The sequence below is a fragment of the Camelina sativa genome, chromosome 4, assembly GCF_030686135.1.
Source record: "Camelina sativa cultivar CO46 ecotype springtype chromosome 4, ASM3068613v1".
Lineage (NCBI taxonomy): Eukaryota > Viridiplantae > Streptophyta > Magnoliopsida > Brassicales > Brassicaceae > Camelina > Camelina sativa.
In genome coordinates, this window is record NC_141883.1 from 19,077,524 (window position 1) to 19,101,436 (window position 23,913).

Sequence of the window (23,913 nt, forward strand, 5' to 3'; positions counted from 1 at the left end):
TGTGTTTTATACGTTGTCTTCTCTCTTTCTTCACACTACGTTTAATATGTGTGCATGCTAGTTTTTAATTTCAAGTTGTCAAACAGTTTGCACAAAATCTCTCAAATATCTACGAGTGAATTGCATCTACACTCACTTTGGGTGGGACGTTTCGGCTACATGTGTACTTTTCCATACTTTTTACAATTTTTCATTATTTTATGACTATTTTGCCCTTAATCACCTCTTTAGAAAATAAATTAAAAAACATCAAACAAAAACCTTTATCTCTTTGCCGCTTTCTCTCTCTTCTTCATCTTTCCTTTTTTTTTTTTCTTTGTTGGAAAGCAAATTGAGATGGATCGTGTTGTGTCGAAGATCTTAAGCTTTTGTATAATTGATGGGTAAGGAAATTTGAGGGTCAATGAGTCTGCTCGCTTCTACTGGTAAATTGAGTCTCCACAGAGTCTGAGAATTGCAGGTAGAAGATAAATTTAGCGGCGATCACAAATTAGACAATCACATGTGTATGTGCAATTGGATTCATATTCTATAGATCTGCACTTTTGTTTATGGTAAGTTTGGATTCTGAACTGTGAGTTTTTTTAATGATTATCGATTTTCATTGTATTTTATTTTTGGGAAAACTATCCATTTTCATTGTGTGGCAATCTCTTTAGGCTTCAATTTATGATTCAATTTAATCATCGAGAACGATTTTATCTATATGTGAATATCCCTTGTTCAGTCTTTCATTGATACCATATTGATTTATTCTCCAATTTGTTAATTATTTGTTGATTTTTCTTTCAATTTGCAGAAATCTCCATCTTCAAGAAAATGTGTTGATGACACAAGAATCTGACCATATGGTCATTACTCCGTGGACATCTAATATGTGTTTGTGGAAGAATTTTTGGAATTACAGAACAAAGTGAGAGCCGTAAACGATCTCTATATAAGCAAGATAGAAATGATGCATAGGTGGTTGTGTGGTGCTTGCCACATTGAATAACCTTACCATTCTTCTGAAAATGAACACTTGAGAAGCCGTAAGACATAGAAAGATAATTCTACTTTGTTTTCTTAATTTGGTTTTACTAACTCTACAATCCGTTCACATATATCCACAAGTCCTTGAACCAATGAAAAACTAGAATTAATGTCATCCACATACAAAGCATGCCCAAACATTTCATTCTCTTCACAAACTATACCATCATTTACATATGTCCATGCGGCCATGGAAAAATGGAACCTATAGCCACTGCATATAGATACGAAGCACATCCAAACATTATGACGTAAATATTCATGATTTCCATCTAAGTCCATCCACTAAACTTTGACCATGTGGTCATTACCCCTAATTTCTTAACATGTTCTTGTTGAACACGAACACATGCTTACTCTTCTGAGCACAAACAATTTAAGTAACCTAATATGTTTTCTTTTGAGCTGCTTGTGATTATTATTCGACTTAGTTGTGTTATATGCGTTTTTATGCTACAATCCATAACATGTCATAATATCTTGTGATTGCTATCCAACTTAGTTGTGTCATGTTCCGTTCTCTCAAAGCAAACAAGTAAATTTCTAAGTTATAACTGTTGCAAAAAAATTAGATTCTTAGCTATCTAGTTTAAAGACTAATTAACAAAAACTTTGACTACACATTGAAACACGAAATAAAGCAATTCATAAAAAAAAAAGTATTAAGTGTTCATATATTTTTTATGAATTGATTTGGTTAGTTAATATATATTCATTCATATAATTTTGTTAATCACAAAAGCAATACCACCAAAATTTATATATAGAAGTAATATCCATAAATTCTGGTGTCCATGACAAAGTGTCCATATGGAAACGTATTTATTTATCGAGGTTATAGTGCAATTTTTTTGAAATAAAAAATATGTTTTTACAAATAGAAAGTTATAAAAATGTCAGAGAACATCCTTTAAATCATGTTCATGGGATGGTAGATCGCTAATAATGATAGTTTGTAACTTAGAACATAGTTGTTCTAATTAAGTGGTTAATGATAGTTTGTATCCATAATAATATGTTCACTTAGACCTTTTTGTTTTTTAAATTTTAATATGTGTGAGTGTTCACGTAGAGTTGACCACATACATATTAGTTACAAACAACTTCTAAAATTAAAAACAAACAAAGAACTTGTTGCGTTAGACAAAATTCACGGATACTTGAAAAACAAACACTCACACATGAAAGTTTTATAAAACTTATCCAAGAAAAACAAACACTCACACATGAAAGTTTTATAAAACTTATCCAAATGGATAGCTATTTGCAGATGTAATAATTTGTTATAGTTCAATGAGGATTCATTCACATATATTCTACTTGGCATTCACAACCACTGAATCAAAATCTTTAATATGCCTAATCTCTTCTCTTGATGTAGCAACTCTTACACTATAACAAGCAACTCCTCATGACTCTCTGTTCTCCTATCAACCAACCTCTCAACCATCGCAAGCTCACTCTCCGCAACAATGAAAACAAACACAGCTGAGCTCCCAAGAATCTTCATCTACGTCTTCGCTCCTTGGATATCAACTCTCGAAACAATGTCGTACTCTTAACCCATGAACTCTTGAATCTGCTTCTTAGGTATCCCTTTGTAATCTCCGTAAACGAGTGCATGCTCAAGAAGCTCATCTTTCTCAACCATTGACAAAAACTCATCTTTCGAGTCAAAGAAGTAATCTTTACCGTCGATCTCTCTTGGCTCATCGGACGGCTCGTAGCTGTGACAACAAAATGGAGACTTTGACGAACTTGTCGAAGCTTGTTGATGGTTGCGTCTTTGCCAACTCCGCTTGTTCCACTTATCCGGTGATAAAAGGGTTTGGTGGAGGAGTTATTGGATTGTTGTTGAAGCAAGAACCCATATGGAATTTGAGTGAGCGAAGTAATTCAGGTTTGGTGGCTGTTGGTATAGAAGGGGAGTTAGGTGAATCTACCATTTTTAAGGAGGAAAAGAGGAGACGACGGAGAGATTGAGGATCGTAAGATGGCAATTTGAAGATGGGTTTGGTTGAAATTGGCAAGATTGTGGAACAGAAGAGAGAAGATGAGATTTTACGAAACATTTGGGGATTAAAGGGTTTGTGAGAGAATTGGTTGTTGATTTGGTGGTTTCTTTTATCTAATTGGAATAGAAAAATTATTATATGAAATAGTGAGAAGAGAGAATTTTGTGAGAAGATGACAAAAAAAAAAACAAAAAAAAAGGTGAGGTTGGATAAAAGTAGAGTAGAAAGAAAAGAAAACGAAACAAATACTTGAAGTTGAAAACGTCAAAAGTGTGCATCCTTGGGTAAACGAATTCGACAAGACCTATTTTACTAGTTTCATCCTTTTTTGATCATTGGTTAAAGCTTAATCACCTTCTCTTAAAATGACTCCACGAGACCACGACAATGCTTATATCAGCACCTTCTTGGCAAAACGACCAAACACAAAAGCGTGACTTGGGACGTACTTAGGTAATTTGTTTAACTAAACTAGTTGTCAACCATGAATGCGGGTAGGCATGTGCATGGATTTTTCGGTTAATTTTGGTTCAGGGTCTTAGCCGCTTGGGTTACGGTTTATCTTTTCAGGTTTGCAAAAATAATAAGGTCCATAAAAAATGAATTATATTTTGAATTGGTTTGTCTTAAAAATGTTGGTTTGGTTTGGATTCGGTCTCATATCTGTGTATAACATACACAGAAATAATTAATTGTTATCCCAACAAAAAAGATAAAATAATTAATTAATTTTAATTCATATTAAAGATGTTTAGTGTATTTTTAATATTTTCTCTACTTTTATATTAAAACATTTGTTATCAATAAATTTCGATTAATTCTGTTCGGTTTCCGAAAACGTTCGTTACTATCAAAACAAATTAAAACATGAAAACATTTGAATAAAGATCAGAACAGTTAATTAACTTATTCCCCACTATTCAGCCAATCAAGTGATTTATCGCAAATAATATCATTCATCCTTCTACATATTTGTAAACCAAAAAAAAAGTCAACGAGATGGGTGTGAGAGTGTGACATTAAAATCTGCGATGTGGCTAAGGCCTAAGGTAAAAGCATCTCTGCTTGGATCATGCTCGTTGTGCTTCACAGGAGGCACAAGTCAAACACTCACATTTTCTTCTACATTTAATTCACTTTTTTTTTTCGTAGTTCTCCTGTTAGTAGCTTTTAGTATTAGTTTTTATATTTCCTACGAACCACTACATTTTTTATACAAAACTAGATTTTGGTCTTTAACTTTCTTGAAACAACACATTTCTCATATATCTACAACATATATACAAGCTCTGAAAATAAATAATTCATGATCGTAAGTTAGTTATATATGACAGGAAATAACAATTGTGATTATAAGTTTCAGTGAAAGAAACTATCTGCGTACAAATTAAATAAATTTACTCAATAAATTCAAAATAGATTAAGATCATCTAAATTAGTAAATTCTATATAAGTAATAAGGAGAAATGTGTGTTCTACATACTGATTGAAATTTATGGAAACATAAAATCTGAAACCTAACCACATCAATATCAATTAAGTGGCATGAATTTGTATAACCAAATTATGAGCCACAATATATAAAAACAACGTTACATTAATAAAGATGATGTACACGTTTGAGTTTCTACTACATAGAAGATATCATCTCCACGTCGACAAAGAGCACACAAAAAAAAAGAAGATAACATCTCCCAAAAAAAGTAGAGAAATCGTGTTAAAACTTAAAAGTTACTACTAATCAAGACTAAGATCCCTAATTACTGTAATTTGAAACATAGTTAAGGATTAAAACAAAACTAAAGAGTACTTAATTATACAACTTGTTTATAACTAAGCCTCGTCGTTCCTTAAGTAAATCGTCAATCTTTTTTTTCTTTCTAGAAGACTAGAACAGCACTTCTTGACCCTCTAGTGACATGTTATTAATGATCAAATCGTGGCTTTGTTCATCAAAGAGCCATTTCTCGAACAAAGAAAGAGAGCCTTGTGTAATTAGACCATTAATATCATGGTCTAATAGTTTAGGCTTCTCTTCAGCTTCATCCATGGAGTTGAAGCTGAATAAAGAATGGTCAACCCCTTCTCCATCTCCTTCGGTTGTGCTAGGGCTAGAAGCTGCCGTGGTAATAGCCATCCCGGTGGCTGCAACTGGGGAGGGCACCGAGGTCTTTGGTGTGTCTTTCATGAAGTTCTGAAGCAAACGAGCGATGTTCTCAGCGCTTGAAGCATAGACCCCAGATGGGTATGGATTAGTGTTTCTTGTGGTGGTGGTGGTGGTGGTGGTGGTAGAGGAAGAAGAAGATGATGGACCATAACCAAGATCGGTTAGAGAGAAATTAGTAGGGTTTTGTGGTTTGTCAAGAGACAAGGCATCACAAAGAGCTTGTTTAGCCATGTTGATATCTGTCTGAAGCCTTCTCTCCCATTGACCTTTGCTAGAGCTGTTGCTTTGATGTGAAGTAGTGTTTTTGTTTGGTGAAGAGAAGTCTTTACTATCAACACCATTATTGATAGTACTATCACAAGAATCATTCATCTTCTTGAGCTTTTTCTTCAAATGAGTGTTCCAATAGTTCTTTATATCATTGTCTGTCCTTTCTGGAAGGTATGATGCTATAGCTGCCCACCTTCATAATTATTTGGTCCCCAAGTTATTTAAAGTTCAAAACCTTATCTCTATACATACCAAAAGAAGTTTCGCATATATAGATCATGTGCATGTGAATATGTATGAATTTACCTGTTGCCCAAAAGAGCCTGAAGATGGAGAATCATCTTCTCTTCATGCTGAGTGAAATTTCCACGTTTAATACCAGGCCGAAGATAATTAGTCCACCTCAATCTACAGCTTTTGCTACATCTCCTCAAACCTAAATCACCACAACAATAAAAAAAAAAATAATAATTAAAACATTAATAAGAGTAATTTAGTTTGTGATATGTGGACAAAAAAGCAGGTGAAATAAATCGGATATTATTACAATTTTTGCTTTTCATTAAATGATCATACCAACCAAATTGAAACCAGACCAAAAGAATCACAAACCCAAGAAAAAAAAAACAAAAAAAACATTAAAGGCTACTTCTGAAGAGTATAGGGGTTAACAACTGAAATTAAAATATTATTTTCGTCAAAAACAAAAATCATATAAAAGATCAAGCTAGAAGAAGATACCTGTGTGAGTAGGCACAGATCTCCAGTTTCCAGGACCATGATCTTGGATGTAAGAAACCAAGATGATATCTTCCTCTGGTGTCCATGGCCCTTTCTTCACTCCAATCTTATCACAGCATGGTGGTCTTCCCATCTCAGTCTCCTCTATGTATATATATGTGTGTATATCACCCGGTGATTATGGCAAGAATGGAACGGTTTGTGGTATGAGTAGAGAGAAGGGCTTTGATGATGATCAGATGTATATATAGACAAAGAAAAGGTTAATCTTTTGAAGCTTTTTACTTTTGCTTGAGGGCTTGGGAAATGATAGGGTTGAAGAGTAATAAGACAAAGGGGTACAAGTGGTGTGGTTGGTTTTGTCTGAAGATGTTGAGAGAGAGCTTGCCTATATTTATAGAGAGAGTTAAGCACTTAAGCTGATGAGTGAATTGTAGCAATAATAATAGAGTTTAAAGTAACAATAATAAAGAGTGGGGTTTTGCTTTCAAAGAGTCAACATGGACAGCCAAAGGCATTTACTCTCCTGCTCTCCAAAGTCAGCCTCCTCTCTCTCTCTCTCTCCCCACCATTACTCCATGCTTTCTCTCTCTAATATTAGCCTTCAGCTTTCTTTGTAGCTAGTCCTTTCATATTATCGCAAAGTAACCCCTAATTTTGTCTCCACATGCATGAGAACAATTGTATTATTTTTTAGGTATTTAATCTGATTGGGTTTAGACTTTAAAGACTTTAATTTGACCGTATAAAGCGATCCACAATGAGAGTGAATTGTATAGTATAATTTAAGTATATAACTTCTATTGATGTAACTAAAACCTTCTAATTACCCATTAGGAAAACATATATAAAAATAAAACAGGCAAAAAGTAGTCTTTCATGTGAATCTGTAAATTGTATTTCTACTTGCATGCTCATTATATACTTGTGTGTGCGATGATTATAATGTCATTCCTCCACAAAATTACTAGACAAGCTTAAATATATCCCCAATATAATTCTCTACAACATTCTTTTGTAGACTATATAATTTTAATAAGTTGGTTACAAACAGGTTATACATTAATAATAGATTAATTGGTTACAAATAGATTTTTTTTTTTTTTTTTTTGAACAAATAGGTCTTGTATTCATTAAAACAACAATATACAGGGATACAAAGGTTAAGAGTTTTTTGAAAGCAGAGCTTGATAAAACAACAAGAAGCAAAATAAAAGATAGATAAATCAACACCATATCCAAGAGATGTTGGAGATTTGGGCAATAAAGCTCCAAACCACAAGCAAATCCAAGGGGAGTTGATGCCATATTCAAGATCAAAGCAGGAACATGGGAGATAGTCCGTATCAGTTGATAGTGGGACGTTGAGAGGGTTTCCGAAACCGTGAGACAAGGTGGATTGATCTGCTCAAAGGCGACGAGGAGGGTGATTGGAGGTTGAGGGTCGGATGAAGCTTGTTTGAAGAGATTTCGGTAACCACCATTCCATGGGGCTGGGGTCATAATGCCGATAATCTTCATGCTTATGCAAGGGAGAACCATCTTCCTAACTTTTTTGATTTGCACTTGACAAAGCTCGGAACACAAGGAAGAGGTTATGAGAAGGTTAGGAAGGCTTCGGTAACCTCCACTCCAAAGGGAGGAGGTCATAATGCCGAGCTTCCTACTTCTTCCGGTTTCAGGGCATAACACTATCGCTTGAGAGGATTCAGGAAATAGGTAAATCATAGAGGATATATCAAAGAGGGTCTGGTAACCTTCGATACATAGGATCGGGGTCATAATTCTGGCTCTCTTCATCATTTGACTATCATAGATAATGGTCCTAGATGATTCTAATGACAGGGTTCGCAAACACACTTTGTAATAACAGAGCAACAATGGACGATTAGGTTCAAATTGCAGTCTTCGGACAATTGATACCATGGATCGACACAGAGATATGCTATGGCTAGACAAAGAAGGATTTTGAATAAACCTAGGTCTTTTAAGGACAAGGTTTGGGTAATGATTCGTCGTCGATATCTTGCACAACTCCGGCGTCAAAACAGAGCTCATGTCCAAACGCAGCCAAGTAAAACACTTGGTGGGGGATTCTAGATCCAAGGAGCAGAGAGTTGTTAGGCTTGACTTCAAAGGGAGTCGGTGAAAGAGACGAGACAAGAAGCTAGCAGTAAGTTCTGGGATCTCAGATTTGGCAGTGAATGGCTGGAAACTCGCGAGAATCGACTCGCCGAGAAAACCCACCGAATGAGACGGAGGGGGAGGGAAAGGATGAAGCTGACGCATGGCTGGATTAACTGATTCGAACTTCGGTGAACCTCCGGTGGATTCGCCGTAGAAACAGGTAGAAAGCAGGCTTAGGTAGCAATAGAGGACAAGAGGACAGAGATGCAGTCTCCCATCGGCGCCGATCGAAGTCGACGCCGCCGAAAGTAGATGTCTTGAAGGTCGTGCTAGAGAGAACTCGAGCGGCTAGGGCGGTTACAAATAGGTTATACCAAAAAATTTAAAGAGAATATTCTAAAGAATCATATCATCTAACTTACCATATTAATTTCATTTATTAAATTGTTCATCAAATAAAATCTTTTGATATCTAACTTAACATATTAATTTGTTAATTATCATTATACTTCACCTTCCATTTTTATATATGAGTCTATTTTGTGAAACAAATAAATTATCAAATTATTTATTATAATTAAAAAATAGTTTTATTTCTGGATATACCATAAGTTAAATTTTTAAAAACAAATATAAATTGTTCAATCTATAAAATATTCAAGCTTTTGTAATATTATTGTTTAGAAATAATATATATTGAATTAAAAAATTTACTGAGTAACGGGTCAAAAGTTGAATATTTAAATTCAAATTTACAAAATTATATCTTATAATGACATTCAAGTCATGATATAGAATATACATTGTTGAAATAACTTCACATATATAACCTAATACAACATATTAAAATTTTATTTTAAAATATAGAATATACAAAATTTTGTATAAAATAAAATTGTCCAGTGTTATAGCACGGGTATTTATCTAAAATCATTAACAATATAAAACTTACAAAATATGTGTCTTTTTTCAAGTCATCATATTTAGCATATGATTTTATTGCATAATGTTTTATCCAAAAAAACTTTTAAAAACAATCACATAAATTATATTTTATATAAAAATTACAATATAAATAAAATGAATTTCAACTCGTGCTTTAGTACTAATATAGTTTTATAGTAAAATTGACTACCATGAACCGGAATATAGTACCCTTACTATTAATCAAATATGGACATCAAAAGACACCGTATAAATAACTAGCAAAATTTAATATACCAAAAAAAGTAGCTAAACTTGAATTGATGAAAATTTAGTCGAACATGTAAAAATGTTCATTAGTGGTGAGCTTTTGTAGATATTGAATTTGAACCGTTGATAAAACATAATTGTAACACATATCCCCACATTCCCAGTAAGGAAATTGTCCACACGTATCGATCTTTTGGTGATGCTGAACCTGTTGGTTATATTCAGGTTATAAAGTCATTGGGGGATTTGTTTGTTTACACTAAGGATCGGTTTAAAAATCACTTAGAGGAAATCAAAAAATAATTACTAGAAACGAGAGGAATGTTGCAAAGCGCGTCGTCATTGTGTATTGAGCTTTTAAATTGGATAAGAAATATTATTATACTTATCTTAATATTACAAAATATGAAGTGTTTTAAAAGAAAATCAAGTAACGAAATACAAATTCAACGGGCCGTAGAAACATCATTGAACAAAATAGGTTGAAACCCCATACGCCACGTCTTTTTCTGTATACGTAACCCATATCTCGAGGACGATGGTATTAAGTTTACTTTGACTAAATTGTGACATAGATACCTATAAATATTCTTATTTTTTTAATACTACAAATCTTTAGTTGTATTGTAGTACTCCGTATATCAGAAATCGAAAATGTGTATTTTTTTTTTTAATGTGTATATTTCAAAATAAATATATTAACTTTTTTTTTTTGATAAAAATATATTTACGTTGTTGGTATCGTTTATTAGACTGAACAAAAAACATGTTCGTGTCTGGTCATTGAGATCATGCTTTTAGTTTGTGATACCATCGACTCATTATGACATTATCAGTGCATGCATAGCATAATGTGCACATATATATATATATATATATATATGTGTATCAAAGAAAATTATATTGTAAATCTGTTGTCTGGCCAATCTATATGTAAATATCTTATATGATTCTGAACTTCTATTGGTGTGTTTACTGCATCATAACACCACTGATACCTCTTTTGACGTTAATTAGGTTCAATAGCCAATTTGAGCATCAAAAACAATCGGTAAAACAACCCTTTATCATCTTAAGGTTTTATTTGTTGTTTAACTAAGAGAACCAGAGTTGAGATCCATAATTCCTGAGATCCAGACGCTTCTAATAATTTACCCATATCAACTGATATTTATCAATCATGTAACCTATTAGATTATCCAATAAATCTCAAAATTTAACTTTTCAACTGTTGTTATGGATGCAGATCTTACTTGTTCTCCATAAGACAACATTCTTTCTATATACTTCAGTGAAAATTTGTGATTTTCGAATACATTGACAGATACTTCGATAATAGCCTACAATAAAATCTCTATAAATTAATAATAATAATATTATAATCATAATATTTTATTTATTTGTTGTGATATTAATTTATCTATAATTTAAATTATTATTTTATTCTTTTTCTAATTGTTAAAATTCTGACAATTTTATAAAAATAGTATCAATCTTTTGGATGTTATAAATTTTAGGGTGATTTTCAAAAATATCAATTTTTCTATGTCACTTTTCAAAAATACCTTTTTATGGTATTTATTTTCAAAAATACCACTTTTTAATATATAAAATAATTAAATTTTAACCATAAAACCTAAATACTAAACTCTACCTCCTAAAAACTATACCCTAAATATAAAATAGAGAACTCAAACCTAAAAAAAAAAAAATTCTAATAATTAATTCAACATAGTCAAATTGTGTAAAAGAGAGTAAAAATGAAAATGTTCAAAAAAAAAAAAATGTATTTTTGAAAAGAGTTATCTCCAAAAGGGTATTTATAACAAATTCTATAAATAGTTTTATAGTCTTAGAATTGAAATTTTAATATCTAGAAAAATATTTTTGACGATAAATTACAAATACTATAAATTAAACTCAATACACATAATATACATAAATTCAAATTTATGATTAATAACTTTAATCATATTTTAATAACCTATAAGAATTTCAAAACGAAAATGATGTACTTAGATGATAGTCATATTTCTCATTAGGTTTTCAATACTTAGATGTTTGCCCGGATTCTCTTTTTGTTAAGCTACGCAGATGAGGCTCGGTCTGCGTATCCACGCGACCATGCAGTGTTCGATTGTAATTTTTTATTTTTTTTTATTCTTTTTTATAAGTTCTAGGAGACCTTTGTCTCCTTTTTCCTATAAAAAAATGAAAATGATGTATATTTATAAATTGAAACTTAAAAAAATAAATTGCTAATTTTATAACATGTTATAGAGTATACTACAACATATAGTTTAAAAATATAATATAATAATTGTTTTACGAGAATTTGTTAGAAATGTCCTTTTTGAGATATTCATTTTCAAAAATACCTCTTTTTGAACATTTTCTTTTTTTACCCTCTTTTACACAATTACAATATGTTAAATTAATTTTTAGAATTTTTTTTAAAAGTTTGGGTTCTCTATTTTATATTTAGGATATAGTTTTTAGAAGGTAGGATTTAGTATTTGGAGTTTAGGGTTTGAAATTTATTATATTTATATATTAAAAAGGGTATTTTTGAAAATAGACACCATAAAAGGATATTTTTGAAAAGTGACATAAAAAAAGGGGTATTTTTGAAAATCTTGTTTGTTTTATAGTGATGAGCTCTATGAGAAAATTCAATTTTTAAAAAAATATATATAACCATACATTAATATATCAACTTAACTTACATGTATATATATATATATAATTATTAATTTATAATAGTAATGAAGCTATGTATATATGTATTCCAAATTAACTTTTCTCTTATTGTCTTATCAAATTTACACATGTCCGACTTATGACTAGATAATTTTATTATTTTGTTATTTTTCTTAATTTACAGAGGTTTTAATGTAGTTAATATGACCTTTTTTTTTTGGAAAACATGTAGTTAATATGACTATTCAAGATATATATACTACTAATTAATTAAATTGTAATGGTATAAACTCAAAAATTTAGTTAGAAGCACACTTTGGAAAAAGATAATCATTTTCAAAATCTTTAAAACAATTAAAAGAAAGTTACAAAACCATGCATAAATTTGTTATGAAACAAATGGAGTCTATGTTAGTAAAGAAAAAAATGTATAATACTTACAGTTTTTCAATCTCTATATACTATTTTAGTTTGATGGTCCATTTTTACAAATAGTTTTGTTTTTGTCATCTATCACAAATTATTATTTTGACTTGGTTTAGTAGTATTGATATAATATTATTAAGTTGTGCATCTTCGAGGCCTACCTAGCTAGGGTTTCGTTTGTTTCTCTCCATCAAAATTGAAAGTTCTACGATGTTTCCTACAGTTTCTAGAGTATAAGTCAACGATTCTGGTCGTCTTTTGGATCTCGACGTGCTTTTGGTTCATATCTTAATTTATACACTATCTAATTAAAATATTTGGTAGGTTAAACCTAGGGTTAATATTTTACCCCCACAAACGGTTAAATGGGAATGAGAGACACGTGTCAAATTGCGCAGAAATAATACAAGCTGCAGTAAAATAATAGAGTAAGAGAAATTGGACTTACCATTAAATGATGTGCATGATAGAATGATAAAAATAAAATTAAAAAAAAGTATATATAATTAAGCATAGGGTTTTGTGTAATCCAAGCTGATGTAATTGTCACGGAACATAACCTAAGGTTCCTTGGTAAAATCTTCTGCGGCAATTTGGGTAGAGTTTTGACAATTATCGATACTAGAGATGATGTCGCGACAAAAATTGGTAATATAATATATATATATATATATATATATATATATATATATATATATATATATTATTGGTCGGAACTATAAATCAAAAACAAAATTCTAACAAAACAGTTTATAACAAAAAAAAAAAAAACTGATTCTGGTAGAAAATATAGTTTTAGCATGCAAGGTAGATTGTAGTATCAACTAGAATTTACAAGGTTATGTAATGTATCTGCGATATTTTTTGGTAGACTATATAATTTTATAAGTTAGTTACAAAATAGGGTATAGATTAAATATAGGTTGGTTACAAAACAACGTTATATATTAATTAGTCAATATGTGGGCTATATGAATACACTTAAGAATATCCCAAAAAATCTTCTTAAAAAGAATATTCCAATGATTTATACAATTTTCTAAACAAAATCTTTAGTATTTCATGTATTGTTACAAAATATATATTGTTAGGCATAAAAATATACTCTTAGGCGTAAAAAAGATTAAAAATCTTGGCAATTTATCACACTTAATCGTGATTTCCAAGATCTTATTGTGCAGTTAAAAATAAAATCTTACCTAAACACGGGTCATATTAAAAAACTTTTACCAAACATGTTTAAAAATTAAAATAAAAACAAACAACAAACATAACCATTTCTCATACATAAAATTACAAAATTAACAATATAAAACTTACAAAATAGATGTTTTTTTCAAGCCATCATATTTAGCATATGAGTTTATTGCATAATGTTTTATCAAAAAAACTTTAAAAAACAATCATATCAATTAAATTTTATTCTAAAATTATAATATAAATAAAATAAATTTCAATCCGTGCTCTAGCACGGATCATAATCTAGTATAATTTAAATCAAAAGTGGCATATACTTGATTAAGGTCATGTGAATTGGCGGTCAAAATCTTATACATTCAATCTATAAACGGTACGGTATCATATGAATATTTATTTTTCCTCAACGATATCATATACTAATTAATATTATGTATATATTTGTTACAATGAAACTTTGAATCCGGTCGGTTATATCTCTAAACCCATGATCGCGAGCAATCATATAATAGTCCATGTTGTCAAAATCAATTGAGATAATCTTCAAATTTTAAGGAACCTTTTAGATATAAGTATTTGTCCAATCCAACTTGCTATCACTCTATTGTTTTGAGGTTGTTTTAAGTCAAAATCATTAAAAGCAAGATATTTAGGATATTCAAATTTGATCTCATTAGATGCCTAAGCTAGTTAATAATTTATATACATGCTATGGACGAATTATTAGCATAGTTAATTATAATTATATATTTTTTATTCCGAATTACAAATATGTAAAACCTAGTAAACATTGTGATTGGAGATTTAGCAAATACAGTACTTTCTTCCGAAATCTTGTGAGCTGTTTCTGCTAGCCACTTGCTAATGAAATTTTTCTTTTGACTTTACATGTTAAGAATATAACTTACAGTAATAAAAATAAAAATAAAAACTAACGCATTTTATCGATAGTCTAAAGTCTAAACTCTTCTTCATTCATTTAATTTTGAGTAGAGTTATTGACTTACTCAATCCGTTGGCAACGCGCTATATTTAAATTTTCACTTACGTCTATCAATAAAGCCTTAGAACAAAAAAGTAAAACCTGCTATTATTGCAAGATGAAGAAGAACTAACTGAATAAATTGGGATAGAGAGAAGTGCTAGCATGAGTAGATTAATCTAAGAAGGGTGAATTTTTTTTGTTAGCCTAGTTTCTAGTTTTCTTGTTTAAATTTTTTGTTTTAGTTAGTTCTCAGTTTGAAATGATCTCACAAACGAATTGACCCAAAGTGAAAAATATTACGTTAATTGTCTCAGTACTAAAAGATATATGGACATGTACTTACAATATATATAAAGTTATGGGTATGCCTTGAAATTATTTTGCCTAACCAAGGCGGTCTTGTGAACATGGAAATGCTTTCCTTCTAAGCGTACGTAACTTGAATTTTCGACCTTTGGATCTAAAGACTCTTTAACCAACTAAATTTGTTACTAATGATTGGTTATTGTTGATTTTTATCTTAGTCCAAACAATATATTTCTTGAGGAAGTACGGTCATGACACCAAAAACCATATCGGTCGAGTTACCTCCAAAATTAGAATGTTGCTAAAACTGTGGGGAAAATATCAACAATAAAAAAGTTTATTTGTTGCGTTAGCGTCTAATCACTGTCGGTATATGATTTGGATTTGTAACTTCTATAGATTAACCAATCAAATATTTTTGTTCTTTTTTTTTCCAGGAATATTAGTCTTATTTTTTGTTGTCGTCTTCATATAAATGCGTATGAAGTTGAATTTTCAAGTTTTGTGGCACAAAACAAAGACAGCACTCACATCAAAATTCTATTTTTTTCGGGTCACTATATGGGTCGAATAGACCAGACTTCAATTATTTCGTCGAGTTCATACTAATTCCTTTTTATTAATCTTTTGGTATTTTTGCTTAGTTCTCTTTCGTGGTTTTTTCTTAGTTTTCACATTATATATATATATATATATATATTATATACGTATTATTGTATTTCAAATGTCGTTTCAGCATGCGAATGTGTACCGACTACATACGCGCACTCCCATGGATTATATGTATTACGTTCAATAACTAATTATGATTAAATCATATTTGGTCTCTAGATGCTTATAAAAGCGAACCATCTTCATATATATATATATTTACATTCTAATAAAATGTATACTCGGCACATCTGACATACAATAAAATATTGACAATCAGCTCCATTATAGTAGCTCTTGAACTATGTATGATAATTGTTGCCAACATATGACAACAAAATAAACAATTACCACAAAATGCTTGGGTGTGTGATGCATAGAGGCGTGTACGGCCACGATGCAACCACCTAAACTCTGTCCGGATATAGAAAGCGACGATCTAGGACAAGACACATTGGCACCGAATATCAAAGCAAGCAAGCCACACTTAGCTTTCTTTTGGTGGGTATGTTTGTGGGAACCACTCCAAAAAGCAATATTTTATCGTGTAGCTCGTACATGGTCCCCGTTTTCAGTTGCTACGTGTCGTTATGTGATCACTTGGACGATTCTATACTTACGCCTCTGATCGTTCAAACGTGTCGACGGGAGAAACAAGATTACAACAAGATCTCGATCTTTCAATAGCAAGATTTGGAATTTTTGCAAATACATGGGTTGTGTTATTGTTGTTGTTGTTGTTGTTGTTGATACTACTAGTTTGCATATTTCGATTCATTTATTAAAATATGCTCATATGTTAGCTGTGAAATTGCAAATTATTGGTCATTTTATTCATTCATATTATTATCTAGGACCATGGTATTGGTACTTCAAATAGTTCTTTAACGTGACATGATCCAAGACGGTTTAACTACTTTTATCATGAGTTCGAGATCTGTATAAGTCTAATTTTTTTTTTTTTTTTTTTTGGTTAAAAAGTATATATAATATATCTGTAAAGTCAATTACCATTTGGATTTGTTTCACATTGTGTTTAATCATGATATGGCATCTAAGAGTTGATATATGGCTTATTCCTACGATTTAAACATTTATCAATTATAAATCAGTTCAAGGAATTGAATCATATATAGCGCTACTCTGTATTGGTATCTTAAAAAATAAAACATAAAACGATTTACATAACTTATCTTAAAAAAGAAAAAGAAAAACTGCAAAGATATATAACTAATATATTTGTTTGAATTTATTAAGTAAAAGTAAAAAATAGTTTCGAGAAATGTGTTGGGGTTTCCTAAATGAGGATTGTCGGATACAGGCAATGCGAAGTGGGGGCACGAGATGTTCCACTAATCAAATCGTATTGGGACCTTGGACCATGGCTTATACATACACATAACTTATTGTTTCCTTATTTATTTCTTTACCCACCCCCTTCATAAAAGATGATGGTTCATTGGTACGTCAAATTTGTATTATAACTTGCTTTATTAACTTTTTGAATCCAATCAATTACATAAAATAAACTATAGAAAAATTGCTTACAAGATTATATATCATCGTATTCTTATCGTATAGTATGTATTATTTATTTCTTTTGTCGTGTGCAATTCACACATGCATACAATTCAATCAATTCACACATGATTCAACAATTACTACTACAAACCTCTAAATTACGAAGCTTTGGTTGTGTCTATTAAACCGGGTTTAACATATTTGGGTTACGTTCGAAGTTCAAACATAGCACCAGATATAGGCCCGTTATGATTGGGCCGAGCCTGTTAAGGAAATAAAAAATGTAATTTCGATTAGAGAGCGAGGAGCGATTCTTCTTCCTTGTCGGGGTTTCGAAGAGGCTAAAGGCGACGGAGAGAAACGGAGGAGATAATGGGAACGGCGGTTGGGCAGTGGCTAGAGGAAGCGTTAATTGATCTCTGCGGGAGACCAGAAACCGGTTTGAATTTCGATCGGGATGTAATCTCCGGTTTAGTCTCCTATTGCGATCTCGCTCAGCCTGTCGATGCCAAGGAGTATCTCGACGTAAAAGCTTTCTCTCTTTACTCTCCTGATGCTTGTGTTACTTAGATTGGATGATTTAGATTCTTTGGTTTTGTAGCGATGGAGAAGCGGATACTGATTTAGGTTTGAATTGATTCCAATTGAGTTCTGAGGTTTCTAGAATCAAGCTCTCTGAAACTGTTGTAGAGCTCATTTTTTTTATGTATAGGTTGTTTAATTACTTAGTACGAATCAGAGAATAACAATAGTTCTTGAATCAGAGAGTCACTTGAAGGATCTATTCAGAGTCAATGTCACCAAGTTACTTTCAAATGGATTAACTTGAAACTTCTGATTGATTTTTATTGATGGTTTGATCTAGAATATTATCGGAAAAGAAGGCAAAAGCATCATTGCAGAGTATCTACAGCGAAGAGGATACAAAGATCCAACCAGCCATGTTGCAGGTAGTAGTAGTTCAGGTCCAGAACTGCAGATGTATGTTAAGCCTAAAGTGGATAACGGTGCTTCTAGTGGAATCAAGAAACCATTTAAAACACCGAAAGAGAAAACATCTTCATCTAGTCAGCAAGCTGGAAATGGGAAGGTAACAGCTCCTCCCCAGCAGCAAGTCAATCCTAAGAAGAAAAAAGGCGGAAAAGTGATTTCTCTAGCAGAGGCAGCTAAAGGATCAATAGTGTTTCAGCAAGGGAAACCTTGTGCATGCCAAGCACGTAGACACAAATTAGTGAGCAACTGTTTGTCGTGTGGGAAAATAGTTTGTCAACAAGAAGGAGAAGGGCCTTGCAGTTTCTGTGGAGCACTTGTGTTGAAAGAAGGAAGTTCATATGCTGGGCTAGAGGAAGGGTATACCCCAGTATCTGATGCTGATGTGGCAGCTGAAGCATATGCGAAAAGGCTTGTGGAGTATGATAGAAATTCGGCTGCACGTACAACGGTTATTGATGATCAGAGTGATTACTATGAAAGTGAGAGTAGTAGTTGGCTCTCTGCAGAGGTATATATAGTCTCCATTGGTAGACAAAATTTGGTGTTTGTTTCGCCGTTGAGTTAATATTTTGGGTTCTGTTCTCAGGAAAAAGAGCTAGTAAGGAAGAAACGAGAGGAGATTGAAGAAGCTGAACGAGTCAAAAAGAGCAAAGTGGTTATGACCTTTGATCTAGTCGGCCGTAAGGTAACTCTCAAAAGCTACCTGTTCCCAACACGTTCGAAACATAAAGATAAGTCATAGAATGCCTAGCAGCTAGAATTTCCTGTGTCTAAGTCTCTCGGCAATGTTACTATCCATTTCTTCGATGTTTTTACCTACATTTTATCTGCAATAGGGCATGTTTGATTTGCTAGATTCATATCGAATTTTCTTATTCACTCGAAGTACTGATGATTCATGAATTTGACACAATACAGGTCCTGTTAAATGAAGATGATATCTCAGAACTAGAATCAGGCAACAGGATTCTAGGACCACCCGAGACTAAAAACGTGAACAGAATAAAACCGAACCCAACCGCAAAACTCATTCCAATCTTCTTAGAGCCGGGACCAACCGAGAAGAAGCCAAACAGCAGCAGCAACAGCTCTTCCAAGAGAGACAGCAAGAAAAACCGAAACGGGTTGTGTCTAGAGATCACAGGAAGGGTACAACATGACAGAAGTGAACTCAAGTACTTACAAGCCGAACCGAAATCGGACGCTAAATCATCATGGCCATCAGGAAACGATGGGCTTCATGTAGAAGATGGTGGTGAATGTTGCTTAGATTACGAGTGAGAATTTTTAATTTTCAGTAACCAAAAACATTACTTTTTTCTTGTATTTGAAAGGTGAACCGAACCGGAGACTTATGTTCGGTTCAAAAAAGGTCAAACAGTTTTTTCTCCATCCACGTCGGATAAAAAAAAAGATTGTTGTGTGTGATACGCGCCGTCGGTAAAGGAATCACGTGTTGCGAAGTTTGGGTTTCTCATGTGCATACGTGGCGCGATGTAATTGGGTAATGTTAAATTCTCTCGGTTTTATTAAGATAAGATTATTCGTCTCCACGTGTTACCAGCTATCAAAATCCTTTTCTTGGAGCACTACGTATTTTTATTTTTTTTTATTTTTCTCATTTGAATTCGTCGTCATTGGGGAATAGAATAGTATATGTGCGAATATAATGAAATATATATATATATATAATATAATGAAAGTTATATATATATATAATGAAAGTTTGTTTCTTATTTAAAATCTAGCTTAAAAAAAAAATTGGACTACATGAAAAAAAAAAGCATTTTTGTGACTATATAGAGAAGTATAATTAACAGTAATCAGTGAATTATAATAATATGAGTATTATATGATTATAGTCCATATGCAATCTTTATATCACCGTGATTAGATTTTCTTTTTTTAAATTACCTAAAAGTTTAAATTATAACAAAAAAAATAATACGAAAAAGTAAAACTTTGTAAAATGGAGCTCTGTTTGATTGAATCCACCAACTGACGGTAAGATAAAATAATAATATCGCAATATGATAACTATGATTAAGACATTAAATAATCTTCCCCCCTTAATAAGTAATGAATAGTTGTAAGATAGATTAGAAAAGCAACATTGATATGATGCGACACAAGTCCCTTTGTTATCCACACCGTTTTTCCCCCCTAAAATCTCATTTTTCTTTCTAATTTATGTGTAAAAATAACATTTATGACGTCACCCACCCATGACTTCTTATAATGGAAAAGATTCCATCTGCCCCCTACCAGAAAATCGGAAAAACTAGCTCATTTATACACATTACCCCCACATATATGTATAAGGCTTTGTTTTCTTTTGTGAAACCATAAGATATCAAGTTTTAGGTTTCGAATGGTTGTAGCGGGTTAAGCGGACGAATCCGTTTATCGAATCATTCATAATTTGTGTTGTTCGTAGTGGTGTAAACGGATTTTTTTAAAACATATATAAACTTGGTATGCGATAAATTTGGGTCCGCTCTGATCTATACCGTTCACAGTATAGTTTTGCCATGCAATATTGTAGTTTAACTTCATTGTGTTTTTTTTTTGGGTTTAAAGTTTAACTTCATTGTGTTCATTTCATCTTGAAACTCTTATTAAAAACGCAATACAGCTCTCAGTATAATAAATGAATTATATACAGATAAAGGTGATGCTGAAAATTAAAAGATGAAAGGAAAATAAAAAACAGATAAGGAAGAGATATTAAAGGTGTAAGTAATATTTGGACAAAAGATGCCAACAGAGCATCTGGCAAAATTGTTAGATGGTAAGATGTCTATTTCAATAGCCACATTTATGTGCAAACGATACCGCAAACGCCATGTGGTCTCTTCAAACGCAACACTTTGTATCAAACCAAACCAAACCACCAGCTGTACCAATCTTGTAGACTGCGTTTCACCTTTTTCAACCAAACTCCCTCAAAATCGTTACTGCTTAATTAAGTGACTAATCACTGTTGCGTTAACAGATTATGATTATGAAATCTTGTAGACTTTTTTTGCGTATATGTTTTGACATTTTGTTAACTCGATCGGATAGGCTAATTGATCTCACACTTTATAGATTTTTTTCTTAAAGATAATGTCATATTCGATATTTCACTGTATTCGAATATGCTTGTCGGTAACAAAATGTGATTCGAATACCCTGACTAAGATTTTACAGTTATAATAGCAACAAAGTTTGGATAGAAAAACAAAACGATATGTTATTCTTTATTATTTGCCTTATCATTACCCTTAACTTTATTCTTTTTATGTAAATTACTAACATACTCTAATTATGTAAATTACTAACATATTCTAATTATGTAAATTACTATACAAGTAATAGTACATATACATGAGCTGGTGAGTTATGCGTTTATGTGTCTACTACTTCTTTTGGTGCATTTTAAGCATAGGGGCAAAAGAAAATCACAAGGTTAGAGACAAGTGGGTCCAAAAAAATGGAGAAAGTTGTATTTTATCTGTAAAAGCTTGCTGGTTACAACCTGCAATATCACACTTTAAGCTTTTTTTAACCAAACTTTTTCTAAATCCTTCACTTCTTAATTTTAAAATTCTAAGCTATCTTTACTGATTAATTTCTTCCGCCCTAAATAATATTGTTTTTTTCCCGATCATTACAAAGTTTCTGACGTTTAAAAAAAGTGCCTATACATTGGCCAACATGTAGTACTTGGCTATAGATCAATTTGTAGGTCAGTTTTTTTTCAAAAAAATATTCTTATTGTATGTGATATTTCTAAAGCTCATTTTTTGAAATAGCTATCTTAATTTTTTTTTTAACTTGACATTTGTAAAGCTCATTTTTTAATATCGATCTCTTTTTTTCTTTTAAATAAAATAATTATTGATAGTGTTGTAAGTCAATAGTAGCACACTATTTTGTATGAAAAGATGTGTAGGTTGGTTGTAATCGTTAATTTATTTTTCCTACAAAATATATGTCAAGGATATCTACAATGTATGTATCAAAGAAAAGGTTTTTCAAGAATAGTAAAATGTAAATGTAACTATCATTTAGACATGCGAGATACGTACTGATTCGCTTTTTTCGACGTTAACAACTGTTTGGTTTAATTAACAAAAAAAACTGCTTGGTTACTTAAAAAAATATGGTAAAACAAAGAAAGCTAATTAAGGTGACAAACGAAACGAAGAAACTGGAGCAAAAATAGGTGAAGTTATTAAATTGCTTGAGAAAAAAATTAAGGAACATGAACTATAACATCGCTAGTTTTCTGTTAGATGGAGAGCAAATAAAAACAAGAAGACCCGACTAAATGAAAACCGTGGGGTACATTTAAAAGAAGTAAATCATGGGGACATGACCGCATGAACTATATTCAAACCTGGGTAATGGGGTAAAGATGGAAGGATCTTACCAAAAATACAACTAGCTAATAGCTACAAAACATTGACGCAGCAAACTTTCGAAAGTTAATATCATAAAATCGGTAGAATCATTTTTGATATTAATATTTTTGATAGTGTATTTCCTCATGATAAGTTAGAATTCCTTATTGTTCTATAATTTTGAGCTATTTTTAAAATAAATAAATAAAAATTGTAACTTAGGGAAGTACTTTAGAATATATGTATAGAAAAAAAAAATTAAAAATCTATTATATATGATCATAAAACATTTAAAAGAACATAAAAATTATATAATGTATTATATGTATGTCTTCGTATAATTGATCTGCATTTTCCAGGAGATGGAGAGTAAAATTATAATTATTGGCAACATTGATGGTTTTTATTTTTTTGGCGAAACCTCTTTTCAGTCGTTAAGTGCTATCTCGATTTCCATTTAGAAACATAAATCAAAATGAGTCCTTACGACGTTCATATATGCAATGCATGTAATATACTTACCTTATCTATTAGTATTATTTTCTAAAGATATAGAAAAATAAAGGATATGTGATCGTTTTTGTCATAAAATATAAAGATCTATTCATATCTAATGGTTTTTTTTCGTCATGCTATTATAATTAATGACTTTTCTAAAGAAGTCTATTATTGAAACAAGTTAGATGATTATTATAAATGTTACCTAGATTTAAACAAGAAAATTTTGTTTATTTCCATGCAATTATCAGAATGAAAAATATTAGTATATTTTTAGTTTAGTTTTATGTGACAAATTAATATGTCTATAAAAAAAATGAATAATAAACTGAATAAGCTTGCGACAAGAAAAAAGCTAAAACACATGAGATAGATGTTAGGAACTTAGAAGATGACCCACCTCTCATATCATTCATTTAGTTAATGAAACATGCCCAGCCTGTTTTGTACAATAAGCTAAGATATGTTACATCAAAGAGACCAATCAATTTCTTTGTATTAAAGTAAATTGTTTCAAAAAATTGAAACATATTTATTTCAAATCCAAATCCTCAAATGTATATCTCTTGCCTGTATATTGTTTTATTGTCTATCAAATAAAAAAAATAAAACAAAAACGTAACCATAACAGATTTTAAATTAAAACGTTCAATCGTAAAATAGTTCAATATATAGCTATATATTTTTATCTATATATTCTCA

At 31.4% G+C, this 23,913-nt stretch overlaps 2 protein-coding genes, 1 long non-coding RNA gene and 1 pseudogene across 3 annotated transcripts; 2 read left to right on the plus strand and 2 right to left on the minus strand.

Annotated features, from left to right (window-relative positions):
• The first annotated feature begins 77 nt into the window (after positions 1-77).
• Positions 78-1,147, plus strand: LOC147945966 (uncharacterized). Its single transcript, XR_015597426.1, has 2 exons — positions 78-554; positions 800-1,147. It is a non-coding gene; the product is annotated as an uncharacterized LOC147945966 (long non-coding RNA).
• A 1,013-nt stretch (positions 1,148-2,160) lies between these two features.
• Positions 2,161-3,223, minus strand: LOC104780563 (guanylate kinase 3, chloroplastic pseudogene; annotated as a pseudogene).
• Positions 3,224-4,626: 1,403 nt separating this feature from the next.
• LOC104780564 (transcription factor MYB94) lies at positions 4,627-6,831 on the minus strand. The gene is made up of 3 exons (XM_087511369.1): positions 6,226-6,831; positions 5,791-5,920; positions 4,627-5,677 (listed from the first exon to the last, which is right to left on the minus strand). The coding sequence occupies exons 1-3, from the start codon at positions 6,356-6,358 to the stop codon at positions 4,936-4,938; spliced, it is 1,005 nt and encodes a 334-aa protein (XP_087367495.1). The 5' UTR covers positions 6,359-6,831; the 3' UTR covers positions 4,627-4,935.
• A 10,755-nt stretch (positions 6,832-17,586) lies between these two features.
• On the plus strand, positions 17,587-19,753 carry LOC104780565 (uncharacterized). The gene is made up of 4 exons (XM_010505064.2): positions 17,587-17,857; positions 18,198-18,833; positions 18,912-19,010; positions 19,244-19,753. The coding sequence occupies exons 1-4, from the start codon at positions 17,705-17,707 to the stop codon at positions 19,604-19,606; spliced, it is 1,251 nt and encodes a 416-aa protein (XP_010503366.2). The 5' UTR covers positions 17,587-17,704; the 3' UTR covers positions 19,607-19,753.
• The last annotated feature ends 4,160 nt before the right edge of the window (positions 19,754-23,913 follow it).